Consider the following 16,575-nt stretch of genomic DNA (forward strand, 5'->3'; position numbering starts at 1 on the left):
CTCAAATCCTTGTTAGTTAAGAGATTCTGGATAAGTCACTTAAACCCTCAGAACCTCAGTTTCCACATATGTAAAATGCAAGTACTAAGACCACGCACTTCATAAGGTTTCTATGAGGAATAAATAAAATACTGTATAAACTTTGAAAAGCTTAAAGTTATCATATATGTGTATGTATATATGTATATATATATGTACATGTGTGCATGCAAAAATTAGCATTCTAACAGTAAGTTCTAAAAGTTTACTCCTTGTGATGTAAAGTTGAAGCTTCTTTTATATTTCTTAAATGGAACTCATGCAGACTTTGAGGCATACTATCTACTCCTAACATACTAAAATCCAGCTAAGTAAGTCTTTGTTCACTCTTTCTGTGTTTCCTTCATAATCTTATCAACTTTGATCATAATCCCTCTTCTTCTCCAGACTAAGGAGTGCTAATTATCTTGGGCTACCACCAAATTGAAGCATCCTTCAATCCTGACCCCGACTCCATCTCCTTGACCTTGTAACAGCTTTCCCTGGAGCTTATTCAGCTTGAAATGAACTGGGAGGAAAAGTGGATTCCAATCTTCACTGGACAAAACGAAGAACCATCTTCATGCCTAGATGTAATGTGCCACCTGCAATGAGTAGCCCTAGGGAGAAGGTCACCTGGCTACCAACCAACTGCATTTCCTGGGTGGGTATCAGTTATCTCTTGACTGAGTGACATTTCAATAAATGCCAACCCAGTAGACCCAGTACTGGTGCAGAGAGATGATTTACCACACTTGCTATATTGCTTCTGTGGAACTGAAATGCCACTTATAAAATTATTGCATTCAAAAGCAGAACCTCTGGAAATAATATAGCCAGATTTCATACCAGCAGGTATTTTTTAGAGAAGGGAGCCAAGGGGTGGTAATTGTGAAGAAATCTGAATGGTGAGCCATTCATCACTCACTGCTTCTCTTTCCCCCATAAAAATTATATTTCCATTGCCTGCAAATTGACTAATGTTTCTATCAAAATTCCCAAATATTCCAGCTGCAAGGCAAGTCTCATTATCAGCAGAGAGAACTCATTAGTCTGGCTTCTTTTTTGGTCTGGATGGATGTAGAAACACTGCTTCCACATGGGTATCTATGTCAGGCCTTAATTCATCTGAGCTTAATTCCTGAGAATTTAGAAGTGACTCAGAGTATAGAAAATGACAATTGGAAACAATATCTTTAAGGAGGTCACCATGAAAAGAAATGGAAACAAGCAGTGAATTTTTTTTTAATGTATGACTTCATTTTCAGTCTGTGATTTCAAGCATGAAGGAGCATAACTCCCCCCATCCCCAACTCTGATATTAAGTAAGTCCATTAGGTAATATCACTAAAGTATAACGGATTTAAAACTCAATGAAAGTTTGAGGATGAGTTTATGACATCTGTGCTTTCCAAATAACAATTGTGTTCCCTTGAATACAAGGTCCCTGGATAAAAGGCACAAGAGGAATTTCAGAGTTTTCTCCTTTAAGAGTGTACAGTTTTAGTATCTCTTTAAACATTGCTATTTGGCTGAGCTTTATGGGATCATAGGATAATAAAGAGGTGGAAAGGACGATAGAGGCCATTGACTCCAACTCCCTCATTTTAGAGATGAGGGAAATGAGGGCAAGGGAGTCATATAACTAGTATCTGAGGCAGTATTTTAACCATGGTGATCCTGACTCCAACTCCAGTCCAATCATAAATATTGATTTAAATCTTTAAACAGATGTAGCTATATGACAGGGAATGACCAGGATAAATTCTAATCAGGTACTGTTGCACATTTTGAATCAGATCTGTGTGTCACAGTGAAAAGAGAAGTGACTCTAGACCATGTTAGAGGACCTGGGTTCAGATCTCACCACTGATAATGATCTGTAGGCCTCAGTTTCTTCATCTGTAAAATGAGGCCATAAGAGATGGCCCCTAGAGTTCCTAGATCTATGACTTTATGATAAGGGTTCAAGTTGAAGTTTGACTAATTATTAGTTGGATTATTCTAGGTAAGCCATTTAAGGTAAGCCTTTTTGCCTCATTTGCCTTATTTTTAATATGAATCTAACAGTCTTGGCCCTAGGTCACAGGTATAGGATAAAGCAATGGGATATAGACAAGTAAGCATAACACCTGAAATCAAGTGTATCTGGGTTCAGACTCTGCCACTGAAACTGATATGCGACCATGGGATTGACTTCCCTGAGATGGTTTCTACAACTATAACATGGGAACAATAATAAGAGTAGCACATTTTTCACTGGTTTCTGTGAGGCTCAAATGATGAAATTGTATAAAACCTTTTGTGATTTTTGCAAATATCAATGATTATCAAATGAGATAATTTATATAAAATATACTGTCCTTGTAAACGGCTATGTAAATAGGAATCAGTATTATTAGTGGTATGGTCAGAAACAACATGACTGTTCTCCAATTCAAGATCTATGTTCAAATCCTGCCTTTGATATATACATACTAGCAGCAGGACTCTGAGCAAGTCACTTGAACATGTTTCTCAGAATAAAAGCTAGAGATGTTACCACTCTGCAATGATTAAGGCAACTTATTCACTGGAAATTCCTGAAGTAGATTAAAAATTGTATCTAAAGCACTTCTTTCCCTATCTACTCTCTTCCCCCATCCACAAAAAAGAGGGGGGGAGCTGGTATGCCAAAAAGCATTCTACTGCTTAAAATTAGCCAGGAGGGGAATGTCATATTCTAAACCAAACCCCATCAATCCACATGTGTTAATTAAAAGAGTCCCTCTTACTTGTGTAGAGTATGCAGTGGGAGCTCAGGTTTCTCTATCTGTCCATAGCAGCTGGTCTTGGCTTCAGGAATGAATGAATACTTTTCCAACATGGATGAGGCAGCAGTGGTGATAATCCCCAGCCCATCTCTTACTCTCTGCTCCAAACTGTAGTCCCAATCATCATAAGAGACTGAAATGAGGCCTGAAGGAAACTCTTTGGGGATGAGCTCTGTGTTGCCAGAAACCAGATTTGGAACAATCCAGAAGAAATCATAGCCCGTCAGGCCTAGGGAGCGAGCCTCGCTCAGAATCAGAACGGCTTCATCCTTAGAGCAGTAAAGCAGAATGACAGAGGAATGGATTTTCTTTAGCTGAATTTGCGTCTTGGCATCCCCAAAGGAAGTATCCAGGGTTATCACATTCTGCATGTCCCAGCCAACAAAGCTGTTGTCTACCGTGGTCTTGATGAAGCTAATGAAGTCCCGGTAGCCAGGAAAGGTAGTAGTCACCACAGAGAAGACATGCCAGTCATAATCTTGCATGATTTTCATCATGATAGTGGCTTGCTGCTGGATGGAAGCTCCAAACTGGAAGAAGGTAGACATCGGATCCTATAATGGAGAAAAAAAACATCAAAATAAAATGTAAAGCAAAACAGAAGCCCTGCCAAATGAAGAAATCAACAACTGGAAAGAAAGTGGCTGCCCATGACTGAACCAAAATGACTGCATCAGTTGTGCCTTGTGAAGGTAACAATTTATGTTTTATTTTACCAGAAATGACAAATGTGAAAAATTCAGAGAAATATTGAAAGACTTGTACATACATGGACTTAGAGTCATGAGAACTTTGCTTCAAATCCCACCTGAAACATTTATAGCTATGTGATATTTGGCAAGTCACCTAATCACTCTTTGCTTCAGTTTCCTCAACTGCTAAATAGATACGAGGGTAAACATGGGTTTACAGTGCTATCTGTGCTTTCCTATTGACAATGACCACTGTAGTTTCTTGTATGCAATTTCTGTTGATAGGCTGAAGTAAGGTATGTTCATAGTACCTTTCATCTCTAAAGCTATGAGCCTATGAACTAAAGCAGACTGAAGAAAGTAGAACAGGGAAAAAAATAAGATAATAATAGCTAACTTGTAGACAGTACTTTATTATCTCCTTTGATGCTTACAACTCTATGAAGTAGATGTTATTATTCCCTTTCTACAGATGAAGCAACAAGCGCAGAAAGGTTTAAGTAAGTTAATGAGGGTCATACAGCTATTATCTGAGGCAGGATTTGAACTCAGTACTTCTTGTCTCCAAGTCCAATGCTCTATCCACTGTGCTACCAGGCTGCCACCACAGAGCGTAATGAGCAAACTTGGTTTTGGAGAAGCGATTGTGAAAAATGAAAAGAATGATAGCTCTGGAGTCAGAACCTGAGTTCAAACCCTATTTTAGATATTTACTAACTCTGATATTAGAAAAGTCATTTAAACTCCCCAGGTCTCCATTTTCTCATCTGTAAAGTGAAGGACTGGGAGTGGTGATCTCTGAAGTCTCTTCAGTAGCTAGGTGACTCAATGGATAGAGTGTGGGCCTAGAGTGAGAAAGATTCATCTTCCTGAGTTCAAATCTAGCTTCAAACACTTACTGGCTGATGCTGGGCAACTCTCTCAACTCTACTTTAGTTTCCTCATCTATAAAATGAGCTGGAGAAGGAAATGGCAAACTAATCAAGTATCTTTGCCAAGAAAACCCCAAATGGGGTCACAAAGAGTCAGGCGTAACTGAACAACAAAATGAAGTCCCTTCCATTTTTAGATCCATGTTTCTTATGTTCCAGTGATCTTTTAGAAGGAAGGCTGTATACCAGTGTGGACTGTGATAGATCCCATCAGTGATACATACTGTCAGACATGGCTGTTATATATGTAAGTTTTGATGAAATGTTTTAGGGTTTTGGTTTGTTGTAACAATGAAAAATTCAATGATGGGATGGTCTAAAGAATGGGTTCTTAATCTGAGATTGGAATCTTGTTTTGTTTTTATTTTTAATACTTTGATAAATATATTTTATCATAAATGGTTTCTTTTGTAATCTCATATTTTCTGTATTTTATTTTGTGTTCTTAAAAAATATGATTCTGAGAAAAGGTCCATAGGTTTTACAAGACTGCCAAGAGATCTATGATACACTGAAAAAATGGTTTAGAATCACTGGTTTTAAAGCAAATAATTAACCCAAAATACTCAATAGTAAGTGAATATACATTCACATGGTGATATGTGTGACCACCCAGAGATGGGGCTGGCAATGGATAATCAGATGGCCTCTTAATATCCCTTCCCAGCTTATAAGTTCTATCAAAAATCTTATGTAAACTCCGAAGATTACTTAAAGCCAAGGAACAGTCTTCTATTGCTTTTGCATCTCCTCCAAAATGCCCAAGTATAAGACCCTTAGCATGGCCAGTGTTTAGTCTACATTGCTTACTCACTGACATGTATGTGTTCATCCTTCGTTGTTGAAGAAGACCACGCCATCAGAGAAATAATGACATGACTTGCACTTGACTTTGTTTTTAGTGAGGGAGGGCTGACTCACTGACGTGATGTTCAGTCAGATGCCAGCTGAACAGAAGGCCTGGCTTGAAGTTGAACAAAATGTCATATGGAAAAGGTTTGGTTTTCTCTTTTCTGAGAGCTGTTGGACTTCATTGGATGTATGGCCATGCTTTCCTCTCCATTCTACACTTAGCACGTGTAGTTTGCACAACCATGAGCATATGAATTATTTTTGCATGGTATGCAAAATTCCTGTATGTGTTGGCTCCCATTTAGTTACTATTTTGTAGGAAGATATTTTGTTGATCTCCTTAGTGCCAGGGTTCATTAAGTGCTGTGGATTTATCTAAGTGAGCTGTAAACCACATCCACCATGATATATTACTACTGCCTTCCTTATTTACTTCCCGGATCTGTGATTTTATTAATGTAGGGCAGTGGAGTCAAACTGAAATAGAAATGGGGGCCACCAACCCATATATAAGGGTCCCTATGGGCCACATGTTCTTATAAACCTGAACATGCTCGAATATTTATTTTTGTTTATATATAAAAGCATTAAAATCAAATAGGAATTATATTTTAATCTTGTTTGGCCATGCTTGGAAGTGCTTATGAGTTGCAAATGGCTCCCACATATTTGACACCTCTGGTTAGGTTCAAAAATTCTTAATATAAACATTAGCCTAAAGAAATCTCCAAAGGGAGGCTAGAAAAGCCCTGAGATTACAAAGTGACATTATTAGACATACTTATGAACAGTTGAGCTCATCTAACCTTCCTTCCCTCCACTCCACCACAAAAAAGGCAATTAAAGAAGTCCCAGGCACTCACTAGTATCATTTAGAAAAGTAACTTAAAACTTCTGTTATTAAAAAAAGGAAGAGAGATGGGATGCCTCCTAGGAAGAAGTCATTGAATGAAGAGGATTGGATGTATTGATCACTAGAGTCTCCACCAGTTCTAAAATATTGTGACACTATTGAGTCTGCACCAGGCAAAGGAAGGAACTCCATAGCGTGACTAGTTAAATGCATACAGAGGGCTCTTTTTCTGTGTCCCCAATACTTTCTAAGACAAAACTCTCCAAGAAAAAATAAAATTCTGGAAGGAAAACTCCAAAATGATCCCGATAGCACTGGATCACAGAGACTGAATTTAGGACACAGCAGGTTCACAGAGGTAACTCACATGAACACATGCAAATGAGTTTGAGCATCTACTTTGCATCTATGAATACATCCCCAATAGAGATTCCAGCTCCTGTAAACTCTGCCTTGACTCATTAATTTCCTATTAATCAATCAACAAATACTCATTAAGCATCTCCTATGTGTCAGGTACTGAGAATTGTCAAAGGGGAGCTTTGTTACCAGGTGTCTCTGACTCTAAAACCATCTCTGTATCTTCTACACCAGTGGTTTCAAACTCAAAAAAGAAATAGAGGTACGACACATTAATTTAGTTTTTAAAAGTAATGCTATCTCTATTTTGGTTTATTTTATTTTGTGAAATATTTCCTAATTGCACTTTAATCTGGCTTGGGATTATTGCCCGTGTGGTGTGTTGGATACCTCTGCCCCATACTGCTGGGCATACTAACTGCCTCTTCATGAATTTTCTAACTTTTAAGTTGCAGAGCAGAGGCAAACCTCCATTCAAAGAGTGAGTTTCTTTGCTGGAAGCTCTATATACCAAGGAAATCAAAGAATCATTCCAAATTTTTAAAAATGTGCCAAAATTTGTGCTAAATATTGGCAATATAAAGACAAAAAAAATAGCCCTTACCCTCAAGTAGCTTATATTCTATTGACATGTACAAATAAATACAATGAAACTAGAAAATAAGCACAAGGTAAATTCAGCAAGGGAGGCACTAACAACTGGGGAGGGAGTAGAGGAAAAGACATACCAAAGTAGTGGTACTCTGAATGAAATTCAAAGAGCAGCCACAAAACTGACATTTCTCAAAGCAACATTGGATGGATTCAGATGGCACAGGGTCATCTGTGGAGTAGGCTTAGGGAGTCAACTTTTTATCTTTACTCTCCCTAACTCAATTCCTCTCCAAAGTGGAGAACTTTCCCCCACCCTTTTCCCTCTTTTTTCACATCCCCAAGATTCTTCCTGGATTTCTAATTTGGACCTCCTGCTCCACCTCCCATTTAGTTCACAGATAATAGCAATCTCCTTTGTTAGCCAAAAGAAGTAGTATACATTCTTCCATACTAGAGCTTCCTCTTTTCCCCTACTTTTCATCTGTCGTCAGATATATAGATGCATTCTGCCACTCTCATCCTTCGCCCATTTCATATGAAAAGGTGGACTTTCAATTTGTGTAAATGATCCCATTCCATTTCATCTTCTCCATAAAAATTGTCCTATCATCTCTCTAGTATCGCTAATTTCAATTTTGTCCCTGTCTATTGACTGCTTCCCAACTGCCTAAAAATGTGCCTGTGTTTTACCTATCCTTGAAAAAGCTCATTTGATCCATTCATCCTGGCTAGTCATTGTCCTGTATTTCTCCTCCCTTTTGTGGCCAAATTTCTTGCGATCATCTACAATAGGTGTCTCCACACTTTCCTCTCAATCTCTTAACTCTCCAGTCTAGCTTCTAACTTCATCACTTAACTGAAACTGTTCTCTCCAAAATAACAAAAATCTCTTAATTGTCACATACAATAGTTTGTTCTCAGTCCTCATCCTTCATCTCTCTCCAGCCTTTAGCACTATCAATCACCCTTATCTCCAGGATAATCTCTTCTCTCTATGTTTTCATGGCACTGCTCTCTCCTAGTTCGTCTCCTACCTCTCTGACCACTTCTCTTTCATCCTTTGCTGGATCTGCATCATTTCACACTCACTAATCATGCATGCTGCTTGGGGATCTGTCCTTAACTCTCTTCTCTCCTCCTTCAATGCTCTTTTTTTGGTGATTGCATCAGCTCCCATGGTTTCAATGGTCATCTCTATGCAGATCCACTTGTCTAGCCCTAACCTGTCTGCCAATTTCTAATCTTCCATCTCCACCTGCTTATTAGATATCTCAAATTAGAAGTCATAGAGACATCTTCATCTCAACATATCTAAAATTGAACTCATTCTCCCTACCCTCAAGCCTCCCTTATACCTAATTCCTCTATTACTGTCAAAGGTAATTCTCCCAGTCACTCAGGCTCCCAATCTAGAGGTCATCCTCAACTCCTCTCTCTTCCCCCAACCCATTTACAATCTGTTGCCAAGGCATGTCAGTTTCATCTTTGTGACCATCTCCTTCACACACCCCTATCTCTCTTTTATACTATCATTCCCCAAGTAAGGACCCTCATCACCTACACTTGCAGGTTCATCTCCCTGCCTCCAGTCACCCCCCACTCCAATTCATCCTCCACTCAGCGATCAAACTAGTCTTACAAGTACAAGTCTGACCATGTCTCATAACATCCCACGCCCGTTCAGTTAACTCCAGTGGCTCCCTATCCCCTCCAGGATCAAATCCAAAATCATCTATTTTAAAGCCTTCCATAACTTGGCCCTTTCCTACCTTTGCAGTCTTTTTTACAACTCACTGTTCTCCATATATATACTCTGTGATCCAGTGACACTGGGCTTCTTGCTATCCAAACATGATACTCTATATTCTGAGTCAACATTTTCCCTGGTTGACCCCCTTGCATAGAACTCTCTCCCTCTTCATGTCCTCCTCTTATTCCCTCAGTTTCTTCAAATCTCAGCTGAATTCCCATCTTCTGCAAGAAACTTTTCCTAATACTATGTAATCCTGCTTTCTCCTCACTGATATAACCCCCCAACTCAATTTATTATACAGATAGATAGATAGATAGATAGATAGATAGATAGATAGATAGATAGATTATAGATAGATGGATGGATAGATAGATATAACTATCTGTATTTATCTACACATACATATATATATACATGTATGTATATATACACACATATATATTTTCAGTACAGAATTGTTTCCATATTGTCTCCCCCATTAGACTGTGAGAGCAGGGACTATTTTTTGTTTTGAGGGATTTTTTGCCTTTATTTGTATTCCTACAGCTTACCATATCTCCTGACATATAGTAGAGAAGTGTTTTCGTCCTTCATTTCCAAAGAAGACCATGCCATCAGAGAAATAATGACATGACTTGCACTTGACCTTGTTTTGAGTGAGGGAGGGCTGTGCAGGTCACCAGCCTCACTTCTCCTCCAGAGCCATCTGAATCCAGTGACTAGATATTCAACAGGATGAACTGGAGATGAGCCAGGATGAGGCAATTGGAGTTAAGTGACTTGCCCAAGGTCACTCAGCTAGTAATTGTCAAGTGTCTGCAGTGAGATTTGAACTCATATCCTCATATCCTGCACTGGTTCTCTATCCACTGCACCACCTAGCTGCCCTTATAGTAGAGAAGAAGGCCAGTTAATTTAAATCTGGATATGCTAATTTCAAGAGGTCAATGGCTAGAGTATGAGTCAGGAGACCCAAAAGAGCAGCTTCTATGTGCAGTTGGAAAAGATTAAGGTAACTACTCTGGGCAGGAAATTTCTTCTACACGGATTTCACTATTTGGCTATTTATGTACTTTCTTTCTATTGGAGATGAAATTTTTGTTAGTTTATTTGTTTAATTATGGTATAAAATGATTGGCCTTAAGCAAAATCTTGACATCTGTTTTTGACCCTTGTTAACCTCTTCTTTTTTTTCTTTCTGATAACTTTCTTCTCCCAAGGTGTTTTCTGAGTCTCAATCTTGTCTCAGGGAAATATCTCATGTTTAAGCTGATTAAAGGGCTACAGATGGATGGATAGATAGATACATTGATACATAGATATCACTCTACCTCAACCTTCATATTCAGTCAGTCACCAAGCCTATAACATATGCTGCATCAATCCCCGCTCCATTCACATGGCCACCAGAGTAGTTCAAGCACCCATTACCCCTTGCCTGAACAAGTGCAATGTGCTGAAAGGGTCTGTCTCTCTTACTTTTCCCCCTCTCTAGTTCATCCTGCATATGGCTGCCAAAGTAAAAAAAGAAAAATTCATGGGTCTGCCTATATTACTTTCTTGCTTAAAAAGCTCCGATAGCCTTGTATTGCTCTGGAATAAAACACAAACACATGATGGAAATAGAAAAATGTCTTTTTGACATTCAAAGCCCTTTACCCTGACTCCAGCCTATCTTTTGATGCTGATTATATATTATTCTCCTTCATGCACTCTAGACTCCAGCTTCTAGTTTGGCCCACTTGCCACACAACATTCTACATACAACATTCCATACATTCCCTGAATACTCACTCTTTTTTTCCTTTTACCTATTAAAAACCCTAACTCCCTTCAAAGTTCAGATGAAGAGCCCCCATGTATGTTTGCATGTGCGTATGTGCATAGGTACATGTACTTAATTATCAATTGTTTCCCCTAATAAAATGTAAGACATTGATGGAAGGGATTTTTTTTTTTAGTGTTTTGTAATTCTGGGCACAGAGCAAGCCTTTTACGAATCAGAGGTTGCTTACTTTTTGTGTGCCTTGGACCCCTTTACTAATCTGCAAAAAGCTATAGAACTCTTCTTAAAATAAACTTTTAAAGTGCCTAAATAAAATACATAAATCAGAAAGGAAACTAACCATCAAAATATAGTCAACAAAAAATGAAAAAAAAGTTCAGAACCTAGGTTAAGGGCCTGTATTATAAATGCTTATTCACTGATTGGTTATAACTTCTTTCTGGTATTTTTGCCCTTTAAAAGGAGATTTTGGAAGGGAACACTGCTCAATATACAAAGTACTTACACAATAATAGTGGAATCATAAGCGATTAGCCAGATATAATAATCTGTGCTGTTTAAAACCCCCTCAAATCACATTACATGTGCTTACCCATGAACTCTCGAGTATTAGCCTAGACAAAGCAGTATCGATATCATGTTTCCACATATACACTGATAGGGGCCAATTTATTAACATTTTGCTCCCCAAACTCAGAAAACTCAATTTCCTCATCTGTTCGTTCAGAAAGACTTCCAAAAATCTTAGGCATTTGTCTCCACAGTCCTCATAGACAGTGCATATGTCTACTGGAAATTAAGGAGAATTCTGCCCTGTTTCTATAACAGATTCTTTCAAACCCTTGACAATAATTCACTATGCTGCAAGTCAGTATATTCATTCCATTGCTGCTGACTCATCTATTCAGTAATCAAAACTAACTGACTTTCCTTAATATGATCAAATTATCAGCTGGGAGAGAAATTGTGCCTAACTTCCTCAGTCTCCTTGCAGTCACAGTGTACTATTTTTTGTTTACTTTGATATCTCAAACAGAAACTTCAAAGGAATATGTGGTCCTAAAACTCCAAAGGAGTTGGATCCACTGGGGCACCAGGAGAGGGGATCTATTCAGGAAGCATCAATGCAAAGCGTTAGCAGGTTAGAACACTCGGTGTTAGATCTTTTCGGTATTTTGATGCATGAGGACTGGTTTTGCTCCAAGGATTCCTCTTCCAATATATAGAGTTACTCAGTTATTCCAGCCACAGAGCCTTCCTTCTGTTGTATGCTATGATGGCAGGGTCCATCTCTGCTGCTCTTATCTCCTCCTGAAATCATTCATCCTGCACTTTTCCTATAATGCAGGCTGACCATTTGGCCAGCTGTGCGACCAGGCTTACTCAGTGACGTGTGCAATTCCCTTGCCTGCAGTAGGAGATTGAACAGATTTCAGACACCCACTTCATTCTGAGGCAAAGCATTTCCCTCCCTGTCCTTCCTGCCTTGCTGAAGAGAGAACAAGCTGTTTTAAATATGAAGCCAGAGGACCGCCTTGGAAACAGTGGGACATGGAATCCTAGCATCTCAATATGGACTTTGGTGACCAGAAAAGGATGAAAACGCCCTGGTGAGGACCGATTCCCACATCACAGTTCTAATTCTCCCTAGTACCTAATTTTTACCTGTTGAAAAAAAAAGTTGTTTACCTTTTTCTACCTCTTGTCCCCCATACTTTATTTTTAACTTTTTAAAAAAATAATTCATTGTATCCTATCTTATATTATAGCTACCTGTTTTTGTGATCTATCTCTTTCAATCAGATCATAACATCCTAAGATCATAAAGGAGCATTAGAAACCATCAAATCAACCTCCCTCATTTTACAAATGAGGAAACTGAAGTTCAGAGAGGTCGAGAGATTTGCTTATGGTCACACAGCTAGTAAGTTTCTGAATAGTATACAAACTTGGATCTTCCAGATTCCAGTTCTGGGGTTCTATCCATCATGCCACCCAGATCATCTGATTCCCCTGTACCTACTTGCCCTTGCCTCTTAATGAGAAAAAGTAGGTAAAACCCTTTGGAAATGTGAAAGTAACCCAGAAATGCCGGCTCTAATATCCTAAATGGTTCTGGGATCTTATAGATTTGGGTATTCTCTCCTACAATGTAGAGGGCAGTCCTTCCACCCCTGCCTAGCCTGTGGATCTTATTTATCATCTGTCATCATTTTCATCACCATGTGGATGACAAAATGATCACAGCATCACTGATGCTGTAGTAGAAGGAATCTCAGATGAGTCTAATCATTTATAAGCAGCAGTAGTGGTATTAAGCTCCTTTAGAGCAGAACTCTGTCTTATTCTTATTTTATGCCTCTTAGCACACAGAACAATATATTGCATGTAGTAGATATTCAATAAATGCCTTTTGATTATGTCGAATTGATTAGCTACAGGAGGCATCAACACACCATAAAAAGTCCATAGAAAGATATAGACTTTGAATCCAGAACACTTTGGCTTTGAATCCTGCCTATGACTGGTGTTAACAAATGACTGTTGCTGTTAAAGGGAAAGATGTTGTATGAGTTATTTAGGCTCACTGAGATCCTGTTTTCTCATCTGTAAAATTAGAGTTAAACTATGTGGCCTCAAAGATCCCTTCCAACATTTATGAACCTGTGAACAGCTCTAATGATGAAAAGGAAGATGGGGCTAATTAACCATTCCCAATGATCATAAGAGATAAACTTCTTGAAACAAGGTGAAATAGGACTTAACACAGTGACTTGCTTAAATTGTAGCTGCTTAAGTTGTCTGCTATTTTGAATGAAGTGGGCCCACTTCATCAGTTTTATTTCCTGCTGGATGGTTGGGAATAAATAATGTAGTTAAAAAGAAAATGTGACATAGCTGCCTCACCAACAAGAGTGTAAGATCCAAAGGCAGCTTGCTTTCTACACCTGTTTCACCGTACCACATATGAGCTTTACTCCACTGCTGAGGAAATCAAAAACATCTCATGAAATGCCTCTTGAAAGAATGGAAATCTCCTAAGCCAGCTGAGCTCCTAAGGTAGGACACATTTCAGTATTAGCCACAGAAGGTTTTAGGAGCCCATTCTGTTAGGTACTTTTATTAAGGCAAGTGTAGTAGTGGTGGTAGTGGTGGTGGTGGTGGTGGTGGTGGTAGTAGTAGTAGTAGTAGTAGTAGTAGTAGTAGTAGTAGTAGTAGTAGTAGTAGTAGTAGTAGTAGTAGCAGTAATAGTTAACAGCTAATATTAATAGAGTGCTTTAAAGTTTGCAAAGCACTCTACAGATATCACATATAATCCTCACAACAACGTTGTGAAATAAATATTGTTTCATTTTCACAGTCAAAGAAACTGGAGCTAATTACCCAGGGTCACACAATTAGCAATAGTTTGAGACAGAATTCAAACTCAAGTCTTTCTAACTCCAAGTCCAGAACTCTAACCACTATACCACCAGGATTAGAATAGAAGCATAATCCTCCTTCCCAGTATTCCATGACTAGGATATTGAGCAACACTGAAAAAATACTTGATTGAAAATCAGAGGAATTGGGAGCTAGCTCTACTATTTACTACTTGTATAATCTGGGGCAAACTGCTTGACCATTTGTGGTCACTTGGCCTCTGTTTTCTTATCTATAAAATGAAAGGACTAGACTCTAAGATCCTTTTGAGTTTTAGGAATAAGAAAGGTCTGACTTTTGCAGAGTATACTTTGCTTGATTTCTTCCTTTGACCCTTACGAAAGAGGTAGAACAAATGTCATTACATACTCTCTTCCATTTCACAGATGAGCAAATTGAGACTTAGCTAGTTTACAGGATTTCCCCTCAGATGGGAGAACACAACATCTCACAATATTTTATCAAAGAACAAGCAGGAAAAAGAAAAAAAATTCTTATACTAAACCAAAAATGCAAAAGAAAATCAAATCAAGCTGTTTTATAACCTTGCTAAACTCTGTCTGTGTGCAGTTACATATATTCAATTATCTATAAATATGAACACATGTACTTCTTTTGTAAAACAATTTAATAGAAGTTCCTAGTTTTTTACACAAGACTCTTGTTCGTCTTCTAATATTAAAATATTTACACTTAACGATGATTGTTCAGTTCACAATAAAAAAGAATATTTCATTTTTAAAAAGACAAGAAACAAACCTCTTGGAATATGAGGGAACTATATGAGTCTGACAATCCCAGGCTCATTTTTCAAGTTTTCCCTCCTGTCTCTCCCTGATCAATGGGAAAGGAAAATCAGCGTAACAGACAACTAGGTTTGCTCTACGAAATAGAATGCTAGAGCCAAAGAAGATTTGATTTCTTCTACTGCTGCAGCTAAAACTACTGCTTGTTAGTATTTGTGTTATTTTGCCTGTCCCTGCTTTCATGGTCTCCTGACCCCAATCATCAGGGTGTCTCACACACACACACACACACACACACACACACACACACACACACGGACGCATGCACATACATACATATATATATATATATATATATATATATATATATATATATATATATATATATATATATATATATATATATATATATATATATATATATAAAATAGGTATGTATGTGTATATATATATATAATGTGTGTATATATACATATATGTACATGTATATAAATACACAATATATACACATATGTATATATGTGTAGTTAAATCATAATTGTCATCACTGATGGGAAGGGGGAAGACATTCAAGCCTGATTAATCCCAGACTTTGGATCAACAGCATTTATTGAGGTAAATAAACTAAGCCTTTTCCATGTGAATGCTTCAAGAATTCCAAACAGAATAAGAAAGGTTCCTGTCAATTGTTAATTATTATTGCTTCTATTCTCCTGATGTAGAAAAGTCCCCAGCAAATGCGAGTACTGTCTAACTATATCCCACATAAAACAAAAAATCAGACACTTGGTATGACAGCTGGCATCCTCATACATACCTGCTTTCAACAAGAAACAGGTTACCTCCTGCCATTTTGTCTCTGATACCAACTATTCATGTAAACATGGCTAAGTCACAACCTCTCTGAGACTCCAGTCATTCTTTGAAATAATAGATCAGTTTTGAGAGGGCAGAGCCAAGGTGGTAGAGAAAAGTAAACATTTTTGCTGAGCTCTCCCAACACACCCCTCTAAACAACTTTTAAAAAATCATGTCAAATCAAACTCTAAGGAAGAAAATGAACAAAAAGTCACCATCTGTCATTTGTGGTCTGCAGATAATGGGATGGGGGCTGGCTGGCAGTACAGCTCAGCAGGAGTGTCACCAGCTACGGACTTTGAGTCTTGGCAGTAGCAGCAACTGTGGCACTGAGAATATCCAGCACATGGGGACAGTATAGTGACTGAACACCTGATCAGAAAGAGATTCCAAGTGACTTCTGGTGCTAGTATTGGGTGAAAGATCAGCTTCATCACCAATTACCCTGGTCCAGGACACAGTTTCATGACAAAAAGGAATGGTTGTAGTCACAAGGGAGCTGGGACCCTGCCTGAGTAAGGACAAGGGTGTAGATAAAGAGGACAGTGATCAGAACTCTCCCTGGATCATATTACATTGGAAGCACCAAAAAACTTATAAGTCCCCAGACTTAGATGTAAAAGTACCAATACGTAAAAGCCAAAACATCCGATCAGATATCTCTCTACCCCTAGAAATGAACAGAGCACAGCTCTGACATAAAATCTAAAGTGAAGAAATAGGCTGGAAAATGAACAATGACACAAAGTATCTGATCATAAAAAGCTACTATGATGAAATGAAAACTCAAGACAAAAACTCAAAAGACAATGATTTGAAAACATCCACAAATAAAGTCTCAAATAAAAAATGTGTATTTGACACATCTACAACAAGAATTGCTAGAAGAACTTAA

The 16,575-nt window shown here is 38.2% G+C and overlaps 1 protein-coding gene across 2 annotated transcripts in view; it reads right to left on the minus strand.

The window, feature by feature from the left end:
- GRIN2A (glutamate ionotropic receptor NMDA type subunit 2A) overlaps window positions 1–16,575 on the minus strand; it is a 506,391-nt gene that overhangs the window by 198,495 nt on the left and 291,321 nt on the right. For both annotated transcript variants that reach the window (XM_072608879.1, XM_072608870.1), the window contains exon 4: window positions 2,793–3,385. In XM_072608879.1, the coding sequence (XP_072464980.1) occupies window positions 2,793–3,385 (593 nt within the window). The remainder of the gene's footprint in view (window positions 1–2,792; window positions 3,386–16,575) is intronic.

The sequence above is a fragment of the Notamacropus eugenii genome, chromosome 1 (genome assembly GCF_028372415.1).
Source record: "Notamacropus eugenii isolate mMacEug1 chromosome 1, mMacEug1.pri_v2, whole genome shotgun sequence".
Classification (NCBI taxonomy): domain Eukaryota; kingdom Metazoa; phylum Chordata; class Mammalia; order Diprotodontia; family Macropodidae; genus Notamacropus; species Notamacropus eugenii.